Source organism: Salmo trutta, chromosome 33, assembly GCF_901001165.1.
Source record: "Salmo trutta chromosome 33, fSalTru1.1, whole genome shotgun sequence".
NCBI lineage: Eukaryota > Metazoa > Chordata > Actinopteri > Salmoniformes > Salmonidae > Salmo > Salmo trutta.
Window position 1 is genome coordinate 39,385,091 of NC_042989.1, and position 22,587 is coordinate 39,407,677.

The 22,587-nt window shown below is 45.5% G+C and overlaps 1 protein-coding gene across 3 annotated transcripts in view; it reads left to right on the plus strand.

The window, feature by feature from the left end:
- Positions 1-22,587, plus strand: part of nin (ninein (GSK3B interacting protein)) — a 99,865-nt gene that overhangs the window by 6,566 nt on the left and 70,712 nt on the right. For 2 of the 3 annotated variants that reach the window (XM_029730903.1, XM_029730905.1), the window contains one exon: positions 20,343-20,552. In XM_029730903.1, the coding sequence (XP_029586763.1) occupies positions 20,364-20,552 (189 nt within the window). In that variant the 5' untranslated portion in view covers positions 20,343-20,363. The remainder of the gene's footprint in view (positions 1-20,342; positions 20,553-22,587) is intronic. The other variant, XM_029730904.1, reaches the window with a different exon arrangement.

Below are 22,587 nucleotides of genomic sequence, written 5' to 3' on the forward strand. Positions count from 1 at the left end.
GTAGATCAGTCAGCAGATCAGTCAGTCAGTAGATCAGTCAGTAGATCAGTCAGTAGATCAGTCAGTATCTCAGTCAGTAGATCAGTCAGTAGATCAGTCAGTAGATCAGTCAGTAGATCCGTCAGTAGATCAGTCAGTATCTCAGTCAGTAGATCAGTCAGTAGATCAGTCAGTAGATCAGTCAGTAGATCAGTCAGTATCTCAGTCAGTAGATCAGTCAGTAGATCAGTCAGTATCTCAGTCAGTAGATCAGTCAGTAGATCCGTCAGTAGATCCGTCAGTAGATCAGTCAGTAGATCAGTCAGTAGATCAGTCAGTAGATCAGTCAGTAGATCCGTCAGTAGATCAGTCAGTAGATCAGTCAGTAGATCAGTCAGTCAGTAGATCAGTCAGTAGATCAGTCAGTCAGTAGATCAGTCAGTAGATCAGTCAGTAGATCAGTCAGTCAGTAGATCAGTCAGTAGATCAGTCAGTCAGTAGATCAGTCAGTAGATCAGTCAGTCAGTAGATCAGTCAGTAGATCAGTCAGTAGATCAGTCAGTCAGTAGATCAGTCAGTCAGTAGATCAGTCAGTAGATCAGTCAGTCAGTAGATCAGTCAGTAGATCAGTCAGTAGATCAGTCAGTAGATCAGTCAGTAGATCAGTCAGTCAGTAGATCAGCCAGTAGATCAGTCAGTCAGTAGATCAGTCAGTAGATCAGTCAGTAGATCAGTCAGTAGATCAGTCAGTCAGTAGATCAGTCAGTCAGTAGATCAGTCAGTAGATCAGTCAGTAGATCAGTCAGTAGATCAGTCAGTAGATCAGTCAGTAGGTCAGTCAGTAGATCAGTCAGTAGATCAGTCAGTAGATCAGTCAGTAGCTCAGTCAGTCAGTAGATCAGTCAGTCAGTAGATCAGTCAGTCAGTAGATCAGTCAGCCAGTAGCTCAGTCAGTAGGTCTACAGGGAGTGGGACGACCAAACATATGATGCAGCAGGTGTCCAGATGAACCTCGTCTTCTGATTCCCCTGCGCCAGTCTTCTCTGCTTTGGTCCTGATTCTATAACGACAGCCGTCAATCTACAGTCACAATGACCCACTGTAGGGGTCAAGCCCTTTGGAGCTACGGGTCTATTTTACTGACAGCTTAGAGCCTTCTAGAAAAATATCAAATCACAACTTGTCAAGTCAGGTCCCGTAGAGTATGAGTGTTGATCAATGATCAGTTTGACCTTTAAGATCAGACAGATCCTAGATCAGCACAACTACTCTGGAGTTGCTTTGTGGATACGAGGCCTGGTCTTTGTCTTGGATTTTTACTGTGATCTTATGATGGTAAACTGACTAGCTGGATAAGGGATTCATGTGTGATCAGCTGGCCATGTTGCTAAACCAGCAATCATGGTTCACTTGAATGAGATTAGCAGATGCAGAAGCTGAAGAACACTGATTGTGCATGCGTCCCGAATTGCATCCTACGGACCCCGGTCAGAAGTAGTATGCTATATAGGGAATAGGATGCCGTTTGGGACGGGCCGTATGGTTTGGACAGCCCATTGTCTGAGTTGAATAGGGACTCTCAGTCTGACTGGAGGAGTTGGAGGAGGAAGGGACACCTGGCTAATGCTGGCTTCTATGAAGGACCGTGATGACGTCACCGTGACAACGGGCAGCTGGAAGTGGTGGGTGGTACCAAAGCTACTTACCTCTATCTGGGGATAGTAGTAATGTTTACTTACGCGTGTGTTTGGTGTAGGGATGGGGGTTTTGAAATAAGTTCACTATTTTAATAGTATCATTAAAAAAAATAATAATAATGTAATTCCCTGAGAGGCTGGCGCTCTACAGCTGCGTAGGTGGCGGTGAGATGGAAGCGAGCAGGCGGAGGCAGACAGAGAGAGAGACGCTTCTCAGCTACAGCCAAGACTAGATAACTTGTAGCAGCCGCTATCTTATTTATCATCCCATATAACAGTACTGTGTTGACTGGTGTAGACTAGAGAAGCTAGCTGTTTTAGGATGTTTTATTAAATAAATCATTTGTTCGCCCCAGGTTAATAATTGGTATAATTATGGTTAATAATGGGTATAATATGGTTAATAATGGGTATACTATGGTTAATAATGGGTATACTATGGTTAGGTTAATAATGGGTATACTATGGTTAGGTTAATAATGGTATACTATGGTTAGGGTAATAATGGGTATACTATGGTTAATAATGGGTATACTATGGTTAATAATGGGTATACTATGGTTAATAATGGGTATACTATGGTTAATAATGGGTATACTATGGTTAGGGTAATAATGGGTATACTATGGTTAATAATGGGTATACTATGGTTAATAATGGGTATACTATGGGTAATAATGGGTATACTATGGTTAGGGTAATAATGGGTATACTATGGTTAGGGTAATAATGTGTATAATATGGTTAATAATGGGTATACTATGGTTAATAATGGGTATACTATGGTTAGGTTAATAATGGGTATACTATGGTTAGGGTAATAATGGGTATACTATGGTTAATAATGGGTATACTATGGTTAGGTTAATAATGGGTATAATATGGTTAGGGTAATAATGGGTATACTATGGTTAGGTTAATAATGGGCATACTATGGTTAGTGTAACGCTTTTGGTTTGGAGATGTAGCAGAGTCAGGCGCAGGACACAGGTTGAGTTCAAAACAGTCTTGTTTACTCAAAAAACACAAGCAAAAGCTCCAACAGCAAAACAACAGTGTGAGGAGAAACACCTCCAACAACCACTGAACAAAGAACAATCACGGACAAAACAGAAAGGGAAGCCAGAGGGTTAAATAAGGAACATAAATAGGGAATTGAAAACAGGTGAGTATAATTAGGACAAAACAAGACGAACAAGGAAACATGGATCGGTGGCGACTAGTAAGCCGGTGACGTCGACCGCCGAACGCCGCCCCGAACAAGGAGAGGGTCAGACTTCGGCGGAAGTTGTGACAGTTAGGGTAATAATGGGTATACTATGGTTAGGTTAATAATGGGTATACTATGGTTAGGGTAATAATGGGTATACTATGGTTAATAATGGGTATACTATGGTTAATAATGGGTATACTATGGTTAGGGTAATAATGGGTATACTATGGTTAGGTTAATAATGGGTATACTATGGTTAATAATGGGTATACTATGGTTAATAATGGGTATACTATGGTTAGGGTAATAATGGGTATACTATGGTTAGGTTAATAATGGGTATACTATGGTTAATAATGGGTATACTATGGTTAATAATGGGTATACTATGGTTAGGGTAATAATGGGTATACTATGGTTAATAATGGGTATACTATGGTTAGGTTAATAATGGGTATACTATGGTTAATAATGGGTATACTATGGTTAGGTTAATAATGGGTATACTATGGTTAGGGTAATAATGGGTATACTATGGTTAATAATGGGTATACTATGGTTAGGTTAATAATGGGTGTACTATGGTTAATAATGGGTATACTATGGTTAATAATGGGTATACTATGGTTAATAATGGGTATACTATGGTTAGGTTAATAATGGGTGTACTATGGTTAATAATGGGTATACTATGGTTAATAATGGGTATACTATGGTTAATAATGGGTATACTATGGTTAATAATGGGTATACTATGGTTAGGGTAATAATGGGTATACTATGGTTAGGGTAATAATGGGTATACTATGGTTAGGGTAATAATGGGTATACTATGGTTAATAATGGTATACTATGGTTAGGTTAATAATGGGTATACTATGGTTAATAATGGGTATACTATGGTTAGGTTAATAATGGGTATAATATGGTTAGGGTAATAATGGGTATACTATGGTTAGGTTAATAATGGGTATACTATGGTTAGGGTAATAATGGGTATACTATGGTTAGGTTAATAATGGGTATACTATGGTTAATCATGGGTATACTATGGTTAGGTTAATAATGGGTATACTATGGTTAGGTTAATAATGGGTATACTATGGTTAATAATGGGTATACTATGGTTAATAATGGGTATACTATGGTTAATAATGGGTATACTATGGTTAGGTTAATAATGGGTATACTATGGTTAATAATGGGTATAATATGGTTAGGGTAATAATGGGTATACTATGGTTAATAATGGGTATACTATGGTTAGGGTAATAATGGGTATACTATGGTTAATAATGGGTATACTATGGTTAATAATGGGTATACTATGGTTAATAATGGGTATACTATGGTTAGGTTAATAATGGGTATACTATGGTTAATAATGGGTATACTATGGTTAGGTTAATAATGGGTATACTATGGTTAATAATGGGTATACTATGGTTAGGGTAATAATGGGTATACTATGGTTAGGGTAATATTGGGTATACTATGGTTAGGTTAATAATGGGTATACTATGGTTAGGGTAATAATGGGTATACTATGGTTAGGGTAATAATGGGTATACTATGGTTAATAATGGGTATACTATGGTTAGGTTAATAATGGGTATACTATGGTTAATAATGGGTATACTATGGTTAATAATGGGTATACTATGGTTAGGGTAATAATGGGTATACTATGGTTAATAATGGGTATACTATGGTTAATAATGGGTATACTATGGTTAGGTTAATAATCGGTATACTATGGTTAGGTTAATAATGGGTATAATAAAGGGTAATAATGGGTATACTATGGTTAATAATGGGTATACTATGGTTAATAATGGGTATACTATGGTTAGGGTAATAATGGGTATACTATGGTTAATAATGGGTATACTATGGTTAGGGTAATAATGGGTATACTATGGTTAATAATGGGTATACTATGGTTAATAATGGGTATACTATGGTTAATAATGGGTATACTATGGTTAGGTTAATAATGGGTATACTATGGTTAGGTTAATAATGGGTATACTATGGTTAATAATGGGTATAATATGGTTAATAATGGGTAACTATGGTTAGGTTAATAATGGGTATACTATGGTTAATAATGGGTATACTATGGTTAATAATGGGTATACTATGGTTAGGGTAATAATGGGTATACTATGATTAATAATATGGTATACTATGGTTAATAATGGGTATACTATGGTTAGGGTAATAATGGGCATACTATGGTTAGGTTAATAATGGGTATACTATGGTTAATAATGGGTATACTATGGTTAGGGTAATAATGGGTATACTATGGTTAGGTTAATAATGGGTATACAATGGTTAGGTTAATAATGGTATACTATGGTTAGGTTAATAATGGGTATACTATGTTTAGGTTAATAATGGGTATACTATGGTTAATAATGGGTATACTATGGTTAATAATGGGTATACTATGGTTAATAATGGGTATACTATGGTTAGGGTAATAATGGGTATACTATGGTTAATAATGGGTATACTATGGTTAGGTTAATAATGGGTATACTATGGTTAGGGTAATAATGGGTATACTATGGTTAGGGTAATAATGGGTATACTATGGTTAATAATGGGTATACTATGGTTAGGGTAATAATGGGTATACTATGGTTAATAATGGGTATACTATGGTTAATAATGGGTATACTATGGTTAGGTTAATAATGGGTATACTATGGTTAGGTTAATAATGGGTATACTATGGTTAATAATGGGTATACAATGGTTAGGTTAATAATGGTATACTATGGTTAGGTTAATAATGTTATACTATGGTTAGTGTAATAATGGGTATAATTTGGTTAATAATGGGTATACTATGGTTAGGTTAACAATGGGTATACTATGGTTAATAATGGGTATACTATGGTTAGGGTAATAATGGGTATAATATAGTTAATAATGGGTATACTATGGTTAGGTTAATAATGGGTATACTATGGTTAGGTTAATAATGGGTATACTATGGTTAGGTTAATAATGGGTATACTATGGTTAGGGTAATAACGGGTACACTATGCAGACAATTGGAGGTCAGTAAAGTATAATAGTCCAGGAAATTAAATGAAATTCCTTTAACCTCACGTAACCAGTAGCCAGGTTACTATTTCCAGTTTATGTAATACAATGTATGTACCCTTTGGACCCTGCTTAAAAGTAGTGCACGATATAGGGAATAGGGAGCCATTTGGGAAGTATCCAATGTAGTGCACGATATAGGGAATAGGGAGCCATTTGGGAAGTATCCTATGGTGACTGACCTCAGAGTGCAGGTGGAGCCGTAGCTGCTGCTGGTCCGGTCAGTTATGTCATAAAGAGTTGGTTTTTGACTCTGTCTATCCTTCCCCGAACATGGCCCTGCGCGACCAATACCTGTACTCTCTCAGCTCCTCTGTCTGTAACTGGCTACATAAAGACAGATCAGTTGAGCCTTTGCCCTCTCCAGTCTACACCAGGATCCCTTTGAGGTACTGTAGAAGTGTTTCTGTCTCATCTGAAAGACTCACAAAGTTTTATACATAGTATTATTTTAGATAATATAAAATCATGCTATTTAGCAGACGCTTTTATCTAAGGTGACTTATCCCCCAACGAGCCAGGGACAGTCTGACCATGTCTCTCTCGAATCCCCAACGAGCCAGGGACAGTCTGACCATGTCTCTCTCCCCAACGAGCCAGGGACAGTCTGACCATGTCTCTCTCCCCAACGAGTCAGGGACAGTCTGACCATGTCTCTCTCCCCAACGAGTCAGGGACAGTCTGACCATGTCTCTCTCGTATCCCCAACGAGCCAGGGACAGCCTGACCATGTCTCTCTCGAATCCCCAACGAGTCAGGGACAGTCTGACCATGTCTCTCTCGAATCCCCAACGAGTCAGGGACAGTCTGACCATGTCTCTCTCGAATCCCCAACGAGTCAGGGACAGTCTGACCATGTCTCTCTCGAATCCCCAACGAGCTAGGGACAGTCTGACCATGTCTCTCTCCCCAACGAGCCAGGGACAGTCTGACCATGTCTCTCTCTCTCCCCAACGAGCCAGGGACAGTCTGACCATGTCTCTCTTGAATCCCCAACGAGTCAGGGACAGTCTAACCATGTCTCTCTCCCCAACGAGTCAGGGACAGTCTGACCATGTCTCTCTCCCCAACGACCCAGGGACAGCCTGACCATGTCTCTCTCCCCAACGAGTCAGGGACAGCCTGACCATTTCTCTCTCCCCAACGAGTCAGGGACAGTCTAACCATGTCTCTCTCCCCAACGAGCCAGGGACAGTCTGACCATGTCTCTCTCAAATCCCCAATGAGTCAGGGACAGTCTGACCATGTCTCTCTCCCCAACGAGTCAGGGACAGTCTGACCATGTCTCTCTCGAATCCCCAACGAGTCAGGGACAGTCTGACCATGTCTCTCTCGAATCCCCAACGAGCCAGGGACAGCCTGACCATGTCTCTCTCCCCAATGAGCCAGGGACAGTCTGACCATGTCTCTCTCGTATCCCCAACGAGTCAGGGACAGTCTGACCATGTCTCCCTCCCCAACGAGCCAGGGACAGTCTGACCATGTCTCTCTCATATCCCCAACGAGTCAGGGACAGTCTAACCATGTCTCTCTCCCCAACGAGTCAGGGACAGTCTGACCATGTCTCTCTCCCCAACGAGTCAGGGACAGTCTGACCATGTCTCTCTCGTATCCCCAACGAGTCAGGGACAGCCTGACCATGTCTCTCTCCCCAACGAGTCAGGGACAGTCTGACCATGTCTCTCTCCCCAACGAGTCAGGGACAGTCTGACCATGTCTCTCTCCCCAACGAGTCAGGGACAGCCTGACCATGTCTCTCTCGTATCCCCAACGAGTCAGGGACAGCCTGACCATGTCTCTCTCGTATCCCCAACGAGTCAGGGACAGCCTGACCATGTCTCTCTCCCCAATGAGTCAGGGACAGTCTGACCATGTCTCTCTCCCCAACGAGTCAGGGACAGCCTGACCATGTCTCTCTCGTATCCCCAACGAGTCAGGGACAGTCTAACAATGTCTCTCTCGACTCCCCAACGAGCCAGGGACAGTCTGACCATGTCTCTCTCGTATCCCCAACGAGTCAGGGACAGCCTGACCATGTCTCTCTCGTATCCCCAAACTATAGTTTTGGCAAGTTGATTAGGACATCTACTTTGTGCATGACACAAGTATTTTTTCCAACAATTGTTTACAGAGATTATTTCACTTATAATTAACTGTATCACAGTTGACTGTGCCTTTAAACAGCTTGAAAAATTCCAGAAAATTATGTTATGGCTTTAGAAGCTAATTGACATCATTTGAGTCAATTGGAGGTGTACCTGTGGATATATTTCAAGGCCTACCTTCAAACTCAGTGCCTCTGCTTGGCATCATGGAAAAATCCAAATAAATCAGCCAAGACCTCAAAAAAGAAATTGTAGACCTCCACAAGTCTGCAGGAGGGACTGGTGCACTTCACAAAATAGATGGCATCATGAGGGAGGAAAATGATGTGGATATATTGAAGCAACATCTCAAGACATCAGTCAGGAAGTTAAAGCTTGGTCGCAAATGGGTCTTCCAAATGGACAATGACCCCAAGCATACTTTCAAAGTTGTGGCAAAATGGCTTAAGGACAACAAAGTCAAGGTATTGGAGTGGCCTTCACAAAGCCCTGACCTCAATCCTATAGAGAATTGGTGGGCAGAACTGAAAAAGCGTGTGCGATCAAGGAGGCCTACAAACCTGACTCAGTTACACCAGCTCTGTCAGGAAGAATGGGCCAAAATTCACCCAACTTACTGTGGGAAGCTTGTGGAAGGCTACCCGAAACGTTTGACCCAAGTTAAACAATTTAAAGGCAGTGCTACCAAATACTAATTGAGTGTATGCAAACTTCTGACCCACTGGGAATGTGATGAAAGAAATAAAAGCTGAAATAAATCATTCTCTCTCTCTTAAAATAAAGGCTAAAATGTATGTAAACTTCCGACTTCAACTGTAGATGCAACAATGGATACATTTTTCCAGCAGATATTGACTGAAATAATTGCACATAACATTTTACTGGGGGTTTTGGCGGGTATTCAATTTATTGTTTAATACCATTTTTAAAAATCTATAATTTGTATATATTTTTTTTATTGGTTTTTAAAATCTTACAATGTACGCACACATGTTCTTATTGTATCAGATACATATTTTAAAAAATCTGATAAAATAAAGACTTATATGTATCTAATTTACATAAATACACTGGGTTAATTTGCATTTATGAGCACATTAACATAAATGATTGGAACAGGACTGCAACCACCAAACCCCTACTCTGTTACCCTACCTGCTCTGTCTATTCTACCTGCTCTCACCTGCTCTGTCTGCCCTACCTGTACTCACCTGCTCTGTCTACCCTACCTGTACTCACCTGCTCTGTCCACCCTACCTGCACTCACCTGCTCTGTCCACCCTACCTGCTCTCACCTGCTCTGTCTACCCTACCTGTACTCACCTGCTCTGTCTACCCTACCTGCACTCACCTGCTCTGTCTACCCTACCTGCTCTCACCTGCTCTGCCTACCCTACCTGTACTCACCTGCTCTGTCCACCCTACCTGCACCCACCTGCTCTGTCTGTCCTACCCGCACTCACCTGCTCTGTCTACCCTACCTGCACTCACCTGCTCTCTCACCCTACCTGCTCCGTCTACCCTACCTGCACTCACCTTCTCTGTCAACCCTACCTGCTCTGTTTACCCTACCTGCACTCACCTGCTCTGTCTACCCTACCTGCACTCACCTGCTCTGTTAACCTTCCTGCTCTGTCTATCCTACCTGCTCTCACCTGCTCTGTTACCCTACCTGCTCTGTCAACCCTACCTGTACTCACCTGCTCTGTCTACCCTACCTGCACTCACCTGCTCTGTTACCCTACCTGCTCTGTCTACCTTACCTGTACTCACCTGCTCAGTCTACCCTACCCGCACTCACCTGCTCTGTCTACCCTACCTGCTCTGTTACCCTACCTGCTCGGTCTACCCTACCTGTACTCACCTGCTCTGTCTACCCTACCTGTACTCACCTGCTCTGTCTACCCTACCTGTACTCACCTGCTCTGTCTACCCTACCTGTACTCACCTGCTCTGTCCACCCTACCTGTACTCACCTGCTCAGTCTACCCTACCCGCACTCACCTGCTCTGTCTACCCTACCTGTACTCACCTGCTCTGTTACCCTACCTGCTCTGTCTACCCTACCTGTACTCACCTGCTCTGTCTACCCTACCTGTACTCACCTGCTCTGTCTACCCTACCTGTACTCACCTGCTCCAACTACCCTACCTGTACTCACCTGCTCTGTAACCCTACCTGCTCTGTCTACCCTACCTGCACTCACCTGCTCTGTCTACCCTACCTGTATTCACCTGCTCTGTTACCCTACCTGCTCTGTCTACCCTACCTGTACTCACCTGCTCTGTCCACCCTACCTGCTCAGTCTACCCTACCTGTACTCACCTGCTCTGATACCCTACCTGCTCTGTCTACCCTACCTGTACTCACCTGCTCTGGTACACTACCTGCTCTGTCTACCCTACCTGCACTCACCTGCTCTGTCTACCCTACCAGTACTCACCTGCTCTGGTTACCCTACCTGCTCTGTCTACCCTACCTCCACTCACCTGCTCTGTTACCCTACCTTTACTCACCTGCTCTGTTACCCTACCTGCTCTGTCTATCCTACCTGAACTTACCTGCTCTGTTACCCTACCTGCTCTGTCTACCCTACCTGCTCAGTCTACCCTACCTGCACTCACCTGCTCTGTTACCCTACCTGCTCTGTCTACCCTACCTGCTCTGGCTACCCTACCTTTACTCACCTGCTCTGTTACCCTACCTGCTCTGTCTATCCTACCTGCTCTCACCTGCTCTGTGACCCTACCTCCACTCACCTGCTCTGTTACCCTACCTGCTCTGTCTACCCTACCTGCACTCACCTGCTCTGTCTACCCTACCTGTACTCACCTGCTCTGTTACCCTACCTGCTCTGTCTACCCTACCTGCACTCACCTGCTCTGTGACCCTACCTCCACTCACCTGCTCTGTTACCCTACCAGCTCTGTCTGCCCTACCTGCACTCACCTGCTCTGTCTACCCTACCTGTACTCACCTGCTCTGTTACCCTACCTGCTCTGTCGACCCTACCTGCACTCACCTGCTCTGTGACCCTACCTCCACTCACCTGCTCTGTTACCCTACCTGCTCTGTCTACCCTACCTGCACTCACCTTCTCTGTCTACCCTACCTGAACTCACCTGCTCTGTTACCCTACCTGCTCTGTGTACCCTACCTGCACTCACCTGCTCTGTCTACCCTACCTGCACTGTCTACCCTACCTGCACTCACCTGCTCTGTCTACCCTACCTGCACTCACCTGCTCTGTTACCCTACCTGCTCTGTTTACCCTACCTGCACTCACCTGCTCTGTGACCCTACCTCCACTCACCTGCTCTGTTACCCTACCTGCTCTGTCTACCCTACCTGCACTCACCTGCTCTGTCTACCCTACCTGTACTCACCTGCTCTGTTACCCTACCTGCTCTGTCTACCCTACCTGCACTCACCTGCTCTGTGACCCTACCTCCACTCACCTGCTCTGTTACCCTACCTGCACTCACCTGCTCTGTTTACCCTACCTGCACTCACCTGCTCTGTGACCCTACCTGCACTCACCTGCTCTGTTTACCCTACCTGCACTCACCTGCTCTGTGACCCTACCTGCACTCACCTGCTCTGTCTACCCTACCTGCACTCACCTGCTCTGTGACCCTACCTCCACTCACCTGCTCTGTCTACCCTACCTGCACTCACCTGCTCTGTTTACCCTACCTCCACTCACCTGCTCTGTTACCCTACCTGCACTCACCTGCTCTGTTACCCTACCTGCACTCACCTGCTCTGTGACCCTACCACCACTCACCTGCTCTGTTACCCTACCTGCACTCACCTGCTCTGTCTACCCTACCTCCACTCACCTGCTCTGTTACCCTACCTCCACTCACCTGCTCTGTTACCCTACCTGTACTCACCTGCTCTGTCCACCCTACCTGCACTCACCTGCTCTGTTACCCTACCTGTACTCACCTGCTCGGTTTACCCTACCTCCACTCACCTGCTCTGTTACCCTACCTGCACTCACCTGCTCTGTCTACCCTACCTGTACTCACCTGCTCTGTCTACCCTACCTGAACTCACCTGCTCTGTCTACCCTACCTGCACTCACCTGCTCTGTTTACCCTACCTGTACTCACCTGCTCTGTAACCCTACATGCTCTGTTCACCCTACCTGCACTCACCTGCTCTGTCTACCCTACCTGTACTCACCTGCTCTGTCTACCCTACCTGTACTCACCTGCTCTGTCACCCTACCTGTACTCACCTGCTCTGTCTACCCTACCTGCACTCACCTGCTATGTTACCCTACCTTTACTCACCTGCTCTGTTACCCTACCTGCACTCACCTGCTCTGTTTACCCTACCTCCACTCACCTGCTCTGTTACCCTACCTGCACTCACCTGCTCTGTTTACCCTACCTGCACTCACCTGCTCTGTCTACCCTACCTGCACTCACCTGCTCTGTCTACCCTACCTCCACTCACCTGCTCTGTTACCCTACCTGTACTCACCTGCTCTGTTTACCCTACCTCCACTCACCTGCTATGATACCCTACCTGCACTCACCTGCTCTGTTACCCTACCTGCACTCATCTGCTCTGTTTACCCTACCTCCACTCACCTGCTCTGTTACCCTACCTGCACTCACCTGCTCTGTCTACCCTACCTGCACTCACCTGCTCTCTACCCTACCTGCACTCACCTGCTCTGTTACCCTACCTGCACTCACCTGCTCTGTCTACCCTACCTCCACTCAACTGCTCTGTTAACCCTACCTCCACTCACCTGCTCTGTTTACCCTACCTCCACTCACCTGCTCTGTTTACCCTACCTCCACTCACCTGCTCTGTGACCCTACCTGCACTCACCTGCTCTGTCTACCCTACCTGCACTCACCTGCTCTGTGACCCTACCTGCACTCACCTGCTCTGTGACCCTACCTGCACTCACCTGCTCTGTGACCCTACCTGCACTCACCTGCTCTGTGACCCTACCTGCACTCACCTGCTCTGTGACCCTACCTGCACTCACCTGCTCTGTGACCCTACCTGCACTCACCTGCTCTGTGACCCTACCTGCACTCACCTGCTCTGTGACCCTACCTCCACTCACCTGCTCTGTGACCCTACCTGCACTCACCTGCTCTGTGACCCTACCTGCACTCACCTGCTCTGTGACCCTACCTGCACTCACCTGCTCTGTGACCCTACCTGCACTCACCTGCTCTGTGACCCTACCTGCACTCACCTGCTCTGTGACCCTACCTGCACTCACCTGCTCTGTGACCCTACCTGCACTCACCTGCTCTGTGACCCTACCTGCACTCACCTGCTTTGTGACTCTACCTGCACTCACATGCTCTGTGACCCTACCTGCACTCACCTGCTCTGTTACCCTACCTGCACTCACCTGCTCTGTTTACCCTACCTCCACTCACCTGCTCTGTTACCCTACCTGCACTCACCTGCTCTGTTTACCCTACCTGCACTCACCTGCTCTGTCTACCCTACCTGCACTCACCTGCTCTGTCTACCCTACCTCCACTCACCTGCTCTGTTACCCTACCTGTGCTCACCTGCTCTGTTTACCCTACCTCCACTCACCTGCTCTGTTACCCTACCTGCACTCACCTGCTCTGTTACCCTACCTGCACTCACCTGCTCTGTTTACCCTACCTCCACTCACCTGCTCTGTTTACCCTACCTCCACTCACCTGCTCTGTCTACCCTACCTCCACTCACCTGCTCTGTTTACCCTACCTCCACTCACCTGCTCTGTCTACCCTACCTGCACTCACCTGCTCTGTCTACCCTACCTGCACTCACCTGCTCTGTGACCCTACCTGCACTCACCTGCTCTGTGACCCTACCTGCACTCACCTGCTCTGTGACCCTACCTGCACTCACCTGCTCTGTGACCCTACCTGCACTCACCTGCTCTGTGACCCTACCTGCACTCACCTGCTCTGTGACCCTACCTGCACTCACCTGCTCTGTGACCCTACCTGCACTCACCTGCTCTGTGACCCTACCTGCACTCACCTGCTCTGTGACCCTACCTGCACTCACCTGCTCTGTCTACCCTACCTCCACTCACCTGCTCTGTGACCCTACCTGCACTCACCTGCTCTGTCTACCCTACCTGTACTCACCTGCTCTGTGACCCTACCTGCACTCACCTGCTCTGTCTACCCTACCTCCACTCACCTGCTCTGTCTACCCTACCTGCACTCACCTGCTCTGTCTACCCTACCTGTACTCACCTGCTCTGTGACCCTACCTGCACTCACCTGCTCTGTCTACCTTACCTCCACTCACCTGCTCTGTGACCCTACCTGTACTCACCTGCTCCGTCTACCCTACCTGCACTCACCTGCTCTGTCTACCCTACCTGCACTCACCTGCTCTGTCTACCCTACCTGCACTCACCTGCTCTGTTTACCCTACCTGCACTCACCTGCTCTGTCTACCCTACCTGTACTCACCTGCTCTGTCTACCCTACCTGCACTCACCTGCTCTGTCTACCCTACCTGCACTCACCTGCTCTGTCCACCCTACCTGCACTCACCTGCTCTGTCTACCCTACCTGCACTCACCTGCTCTGTCTACCCTACCTGCACTCACCTGCTCTGTCTACCCTACCTGTACTCACCTGCTCTGTCCACCCTACCTGCTCTCACCTGCGTTGTCTAGACTGCCTCATTAATTACTGTTCTTGTCACGTTCTGTTGCATAATTCAACAAGTGTGTCAATAGCAAAATGCCCTCGGATTAAAAATCTACGTGCTTGGCTCTAGATTACACGTATCTAAACATCAACCATAAAATAACTAGAATCCGAGTGTTCATTTTTACAATTTGCTTTAATTTCAGCGCATGTAATTTGTAAATATTTCGACTGTCCTCAATTATTAAAAAAAATCTATTCTACCAAAAATGAACTCCCATTAAAATATTTTATTTAACCTTTATATAACTAGGCAAGCCAGTTAAGAACAAATTCTTATTTACAATGACAGCCAATTGTGTGCCGCTCTATGGGACTCCAGATCACAGCCGGTTGTGATACAGCCCGGGATTGAACCAGGGTCTGAAGTTACACCTTTAGCACTGAGATGCAGTGCCTTAAACCGCTGCGCCACTCGGGAGCCTTGAAACAAAGTGATCTTTCTTCTCTTTCTTGTGATGTATGTGTTTCGAGAGGGTGCATTAAATCCCAGACAAAGATCTAGCGTTCTTATAGATTCAACAGGAAGCCAACGTATTCCATTCAGGGGTGTGTTTGACAGGTCATTACAAATATTTCCCGCAGTCGTAACGTTAACAGGAAGAAGAGAAAAAAAAAATACCCGAGTATGAAAGAGTCGCAGGAGTAAAATGAAATCAATCAGTCCAGTGAGATTTAAATGACACGTGGATTTTGCACACCTCAAACACAAGAAATAGAGATCTGGAAAAAGACAGATCCTCAAGTGGTCGGGGCCAGCGTGTTGCTAGCAGAAGTCTTTGTTGTGATCAGAGAGGAAGAGGAAGAGACCCAACTCAGCAGAAAATATGTCTCCCTCCAGCCGGTGGAGATTTGTCGTTATTTCACACGCCAAGCAATGAGTTTTTATACGGAGGTCAATGAAAGGGTGTCGAATTTGGTCAACAACAAAAAAATGTATGGTTTATTTGCTACGTGAGGTTTATTTGAACGAATAGACGTTTTGTAATGCTTAAGTTGTTACGAGTGTACTGATATAAGTAGGACGCATGACATTCCGGCAATACAGACAAAAAAACACTATATCTCTAGATGGCTATCCATATTCATGGCATGAGGCTAGTAGCATAGCATCTCTCTCCAGTGAACACAGGCGGGTTGACATCAACAACCCTCATCGAATATTCAAAAAAAGGATTACATTAATGAGATGTATTCACCAAATCAAAGAAAGGACAGGCCGGAACTAGACTGCCCGCCGTGCCGCTTTGTGGACAAAGACTCCCATTGTTAGGGAGACATGCATCTTGTCAGTATATGCATAATCTTGGTTGTAAACTCAATTAACAAGGCCACTGGCTGCGTTCAAGCTCTACTGGGTGCTCTACCGTTCTCCCCCCGTCCCCCTCTCCTCTCGTCCCCCCCGTCCCCCTCTCCTCTCGTCCCCCCGTCCCCCTCTCCTCTCATCCCCCCGTCCCCCTCTCCTCTCGTCCCCCCGTCCCCCTCTCCTCTCGTCCCCTCTCCTCTCGTCCCCCCGTCCCCCTCTCCTCTCGTCCCCCCGTCCCCCTCTCCTCTCGTCCCCCGGTCCCCCTCTCCCCCCGTCCCCCTCTCCCCCCGTCCCCCTCTCCCCCGTCCCCCTCTCCTCTCGTCCCCCCGTCCCCCTCTCCTCTCATCCCCCCCATCCCCCTCTCCTCTCGTCCCCCTCTCCTCTCGTCCCCCGGTCCCCCTCTCCTCTCCTCTCGTCCCCCTCTCCTCTCGTCCCCCTCTCCTCTCCTCTCGTCCCCCTCTCCTCTCATTGCCCCGTCCCCCTCTCCTCTCCTCTCGTCCCCCTCTCCTCTCGTCCCCCAGTCCCCCTCTCCTCTCCTCTCGTCCCCCTCTCCTCTCGTCCCCCGGTCCCCCTCTCCTCTCCTCTCGTCCCCCTCTCCTCTCGTCCCCCGGTCCCCCTCTCCTCTCCTCTGCTATAGACGGGTTGGTTGTTCAGCAACAAAACCGAAGCGTTCGCAACTATAGGGAAAAACAGACTGAGATTGTTGACCACATGTAACCTATATTTCGTCAAACAATGTTTATTTAATAAATGTTTAACAATAAATGTGCACATTGATCACTCAGTTGTTGGTTAGCTAGCTAGTGAATTTTTTTGCAATATTAGCATAGACATGACATCAGTCCAAACAAGACATGGTATCAAGACATGGTATCAAGACATGGTATCAAGACATGGTATCAAGACATGGTATCAAGACATGGTATCAAGACATGGTATCAAGACATGGTAACAAGACATGGTAACAAGACATGGTATCAAGACATGGTATCAAGACATGGTATCAAGACATGGTATCAAGACATGGTAACAAGACATGGTATCAAGACATGGTATCAAGACATGGTATCAAGACATGGTATCAAGAACAAATTGAAACTAGCTGAAACGAGCTGCCTTAGATTCCCCACATGGCAGCTTCTTGTTATTGTTGGTAGCTGTCTGGCCAGAATCACAAGGCCTAAGTAACTTGGAGCTCATTAATGGGGTAATGCTTGGATGGTCTACATTGTATCTGGCCATCCAGAATCACAACAACACACAGCCTTCTGCACAGCCTTCTGCTCCATTGAAACGGTCACATTGTTTTCATGATGTTGTCAGCTAACCCGTCTATATGCACTGACTAAATCACTGGTTGATTAGTTAGTATGGTATAGTTATTACCCCCATTCCTCTTCAAGCTTGTATTTCTTTTTTGTAGATTTACACAATATTCTTGCTTCCACCTCTGAGCTCAATAGCAATGATTTAATCTGTTGTGAGATGTATCTTCCATATCAACTTTTAGTACTATGCAGATACACATCAAATTTATTCTGTAAAGTTAGTTCCTCTACATCAAACTGCATCCCATCATGTGTCAAAGGTAATGCTTCATTCTTACGACCAAGCCAGCTGGAAGTCGTCGTGCCACAGCCAAGCCAGACCCCTGCTATGGGCTGTATCCACCTGGGCTGTATCCATATATCGTGTGTATCCCAAATGGCACCCTATTCCCCAATAGATTGTGCACTACTTTTTTGACCAGAGCCCTGTTAAGATAGTGAGCTAAATAGGGATTAGGGTGTCATTAGAGGTGGCACGCCTGGTTGTCTCATCATCCAGTAAGGCTGATTGGATTAGGTAAAGCCTTGCCACTCGACCACGTAATGACTCTGGGGTGTAGCGACAGTTGATCAAACTCCCAGTGCTGGGTGGAGGCTGATGGGGGCTGTTTCCACCCTCATCGTAAGTGTCTCGCTGTAAGGGTAAACTGGTATTGGAATGTGAACTCGTTATTCGCTTGGCTAGGGTTTTTAGGGTGAATATACAGTACCAGTCAAACGTTTGGACACACCTACTCATTCAAGGATGTTTTTCTTTATTTTTACTATTTTCTACATCGTAGAATAATAGTGAAGACATCAAAACTATGAAATAACACATGTAGAATCATGTAGTAACCCGAAAAAATGTTAAACAAATCAAAATATATTTATATTTGAGATTCTTCAAAGTAGCCACCCTTTGCCTTGATTCCATATGTGTTATTTCATAGTTTTGATGTTTTCACTATTATTCAAAATAGTAAAAATAAAGAAAAACCCTTGAATGAGTAGGTGTGTCCAAACTTTTGACTGGTACTCTCTCTCTGTGTGTGTGTGTGTGTGTGTGTGTGTGTGTGTGTGTGTGTGTGTGTGTGTGTGTGTGTGTGTGTGTGTGTGTGTGTGTGTGTGTGTGTGTGTGTGTGTCCAGGGTGCTGTGCTATGGAGTATGTTATTATTATGGGGTTCTCTCTCTTTCTCTCTCTCTATATATATGTATGTATGTATGTATGTATGTATGTATGTATGTATGTATGTATGTATGTATGTATGTATGTATAAACTCAGCAAAAAAGAAATGTCCTCTCACTGTCAACTGCGTTTATTTTCAGCAAACTTAACATGTGTAATTATTTGTATGAACATAACAAGATTCAACAACTGAGACATAAACTGAACAAGTTCCACAGACATGTGACTGACAGAAAGGGGGGGTCAAAATCAAAAGTAACAGTCAGTAACTGGTGTGGCCACCAGCTGCATTAAGTACTGCAGTGCATCTCCTCCTCATGGACTGCACCAGATTTGCCAGTTCTTGCTGTGAGATGTTACCCCACTCTTCCACCAAGGCACCTGCAAGTTCCCAGACATTTCTGGGGGAATTGGCCCTAGCCATCACCCTCCGATCCAACAGGTCCCAGACGTGCTCAATGGGATTGAGATCCGGGCTCTTCACTGGCCATGGCAGAACACTGACATTCCTGTCTTGCAGGAAATCACGCACAGAACGAGCAGTATGGCTGGTGGCATTGTCATGCTGGAGGGTCATGTTAGGATGAGCCTGCAGGAAGGGTACCACATGAGGGAGGAGGATGTCTTCCCTGTAACGCACAGCGTTGAGATTGCCTGCAATGACAACAAGCTCAGTCCGATGATGCTGTGACACACCATGACGGACCCTCCACCTCCAGGTGGAGGGTTACACGTGGTCTGACACTGTGAGGACAATCAGCTGTCCGTCCTGTCTCCCTGTAGCACTGTCTTAGGCGTCTCACAGTACGGACATTGCAATTTATTGCCCTGGCCACATCTGCAGTCCTCACACCTCCTTGCAGCATGCCTAAGGCACGTTCACGCAGATGAGCAGGGACCCTGGGAATTTTTCTTTTGATGTTTTTCAGAGTCAGTAGAAAAGTCTCTTTAGTGTCCTAAGTTTTCATAACTGTGACCTTAATTGCCTACCATCTGTAAGCTGTTAGTGTCTTAATGACCGTTCCACAGGTGCATGTTCATTAATTGTTTATGGTTCATTGAACAAGCATGGGAAACAGTGTTTAAACCCTTTACAATGAAGATCTGTGAAGTTATCTGGATTTTTACTAATTATCTGAAAGACACCGTCCTGAAAAAGGGCTGTTTCTTTTTTTGCTGAGTTTATATATATATATATATATCTATAGAGGGAGGGAGAGGGGTAGGAGAGAGAGAGATCTTTATCTCACTCTCTGTGTGTGTTCAGGGCAGGGTACTGTCCTATAACTGTGCTAACTCTGTCTCCAGGGCAGGGTGCTGTCCTATAACTGTGCTAACTCTGTCTCCAGGGCAGGGTGCTGTCCTATAACTGTGCTAACTCTGTCTCCAGGGCAGGGTGCTGTCCTATAACTGTGCTAACTCTGTCTCCAGGGCAGGGTGCTGTCCTATAACTGTGCTAACTCTGTCTCCAGGGCAGGGTGCTGTCCTATAACTGTGCTAACTGTCTCCAGGGCAGGGTGCTGTCCTATAACTGTGCTAACTGTCTCCAGGGCAGGGTGCTGTCCTATAACTGTGCTAACTCTGTCTCCAGGGCAGGGTGCTGTCCTATAACTGTGCTAACTCTGTCTCCAGGGCAGGGTGCTGTCCTATAACTGTGCTAACTCTGTCTCCAGGGCAGGGTGCTGTCCTATAACTGTGCTAACTCTGTCTCCAGGGCAGGGTGCTGTCCTATGGGATGGATGACGGCCAGCAGGATCAGTACGAGGAGCGTCTGAAGGAGGTATTTGAGAGTTTCGACACCAGTGGCGCCGGGTCGCTGTGCCCCGAGGAGCTATCTGACTTGTGCCAGGCCCTGCACCTGGAGGATTCCACCCCCGCACTGCTCCATGCCCTGCTGCAGAACCAGGACAGACTCACTGGCAGGGTAAGCCCCTACACCTGGGCCTGTTAATTAAGGTTGGAAGAGAACGGACTGAACCAGGGAGGGACTACCAGAACTTGTCTAATAAGAAACACTTTTTTTTTTTGTAAAACATTTTTGCTACGTTTTGCACTAATGAATACAACATTGCTACAACTAAGGATATGGTCAGCGTTAAGTTAGTGTTAATGTTAACTAATGTTAACTAACTGGTGTTGTTAGCTCAGGATATAGGCTACTCTGTCTTCATCTTTTAGCTGTGGTTGAATGAACCTAGGTTGGAGAGTGAGGTGGTGATTGTGTTTAAGGCGTCCAATCAAAAACACATCTTTTTTGACCAATGGGTAAAATAGAATGTTAATTGTGTAGATAATCCTCTTAAGAAAAACCAATGGTCCAAACCTCATGTCTTTATCATAATCCGTTCAACACTTTCTACCCTCGTAGGAGGGCCAGAATCAGGGTGACTAAATCAATGGAGGCCAGAGGAAAGAAAGTGGACAAAAATCTGGAAAATTGCATCAGCTAGGCTGGATTCTGTGGGAAAACGCCTCATCTTTCTTCTCGAATTCGCAGGACATAAAACGATATAGGTATAGGTGAGATGGATATCGATTTTGAGACATGACATAAACAGTAACAGTCAAAAGTTTGCACCAACCTACTCATTCCAGGGTTTTTCTTTATTTTTACTATTTTCTACATTGTAGAATAATAATAGTGAAGACATCAAAACTATGAAATAGCACATATGGAATAGTAACCAAAAAATTGTTAAACAAATCAAAATATATTTTATATTTGAGATTCTTCAAAGTAGTCACCCTTTACCTTGATGACAGCTTTGCACACTCTTGGCATTCTCTCAACCAGCTTCATGAGGTTGTCACCTGGAATGCATTTCAATTAACAGGTGTGCCTTCTTAAAAGTTCATTTGTGGAATTTCTTTCCTTAATGCGTTTGAGCCAATCAGTTGTGTTGTGACAAGGTAGGGGTGGTATACAGAAGATAACCCTATTTGGTAAAAGACAGAGTCCATATTATGGCAAGAACAGCTCAAATAAGAAAAAAGAAATGACAGTCCATCATTACTTTAAGACATGAAGGTCAGTCAATACGGAACATTTCAAGAATTTAGAAAGATTTTTCAAGTGCAGTCGCAAAAACCACCAAGCGCTATGATGAAACTGGCTCTCATGGCCTTCATGGTGGAAATACTGCAAATAAATCACTACTAAAAGACACCAATAAGAAGAAGAGACTTGCCTGGGCCGGTGGATATCTGTCCTTTGTACTGATGAGTCCGAATTTGAGATTTTTGGTTCCAACCGCCATGTCCTTGTGAAACGCCGAGTATGTGAACGGATGATCTCCGCATTTGTGGTTCCCACCGTGAAGCATGGAGGAGGAGGAGGTGTCATGGTGTGGGGGTGCTTTGCTGGTGACACTGTCTCTGATTTATTTAGAATTCAAGGCACACTTAACCAGCATGGCTACCACAACATTCTGCAGCAATATGCCATCCCATCTGGATGGGGGTTTAGTGTGATACAGGCTCTATGTTTAGAGGGATACAGGCTCTATGTTTAGTGTGATACAGGCTCTATGTTTAGTAGGATACAGGCTCTATGTTTAGTGGGATACAGGCTCTGTGTTTAGGGGGATACAGGCTCTATGTTTAGTGTGATGCAGGCTCTATGTTTAGTGGGATACAGGCTCCATGTTTAGTGGGATACAGCCTCTGTGTTTAGGGGGATACAGGCTCTATGTTTAGTGTGATACAGGCTCTATGTTTAGGGGGATACAGGCTCTATGTTTAGTGGGATACAGGCTCTATGTTTAGTGCGATACAGGCTCTATGTTTAGTGGGATAGAGGCTCTATGTTTAGTGGGATACAGGCTCTATGTTTAGTGGGATACAGGCTCTATGTTTAGTGGGATACAGGCTCTATGTTTAGTGGGATACAGGCTCTATGTTTAGTGGGATACAGGCTCTATGTTTAGTGGGATAGAGGCTCTATGTTTAGTGCGATACAG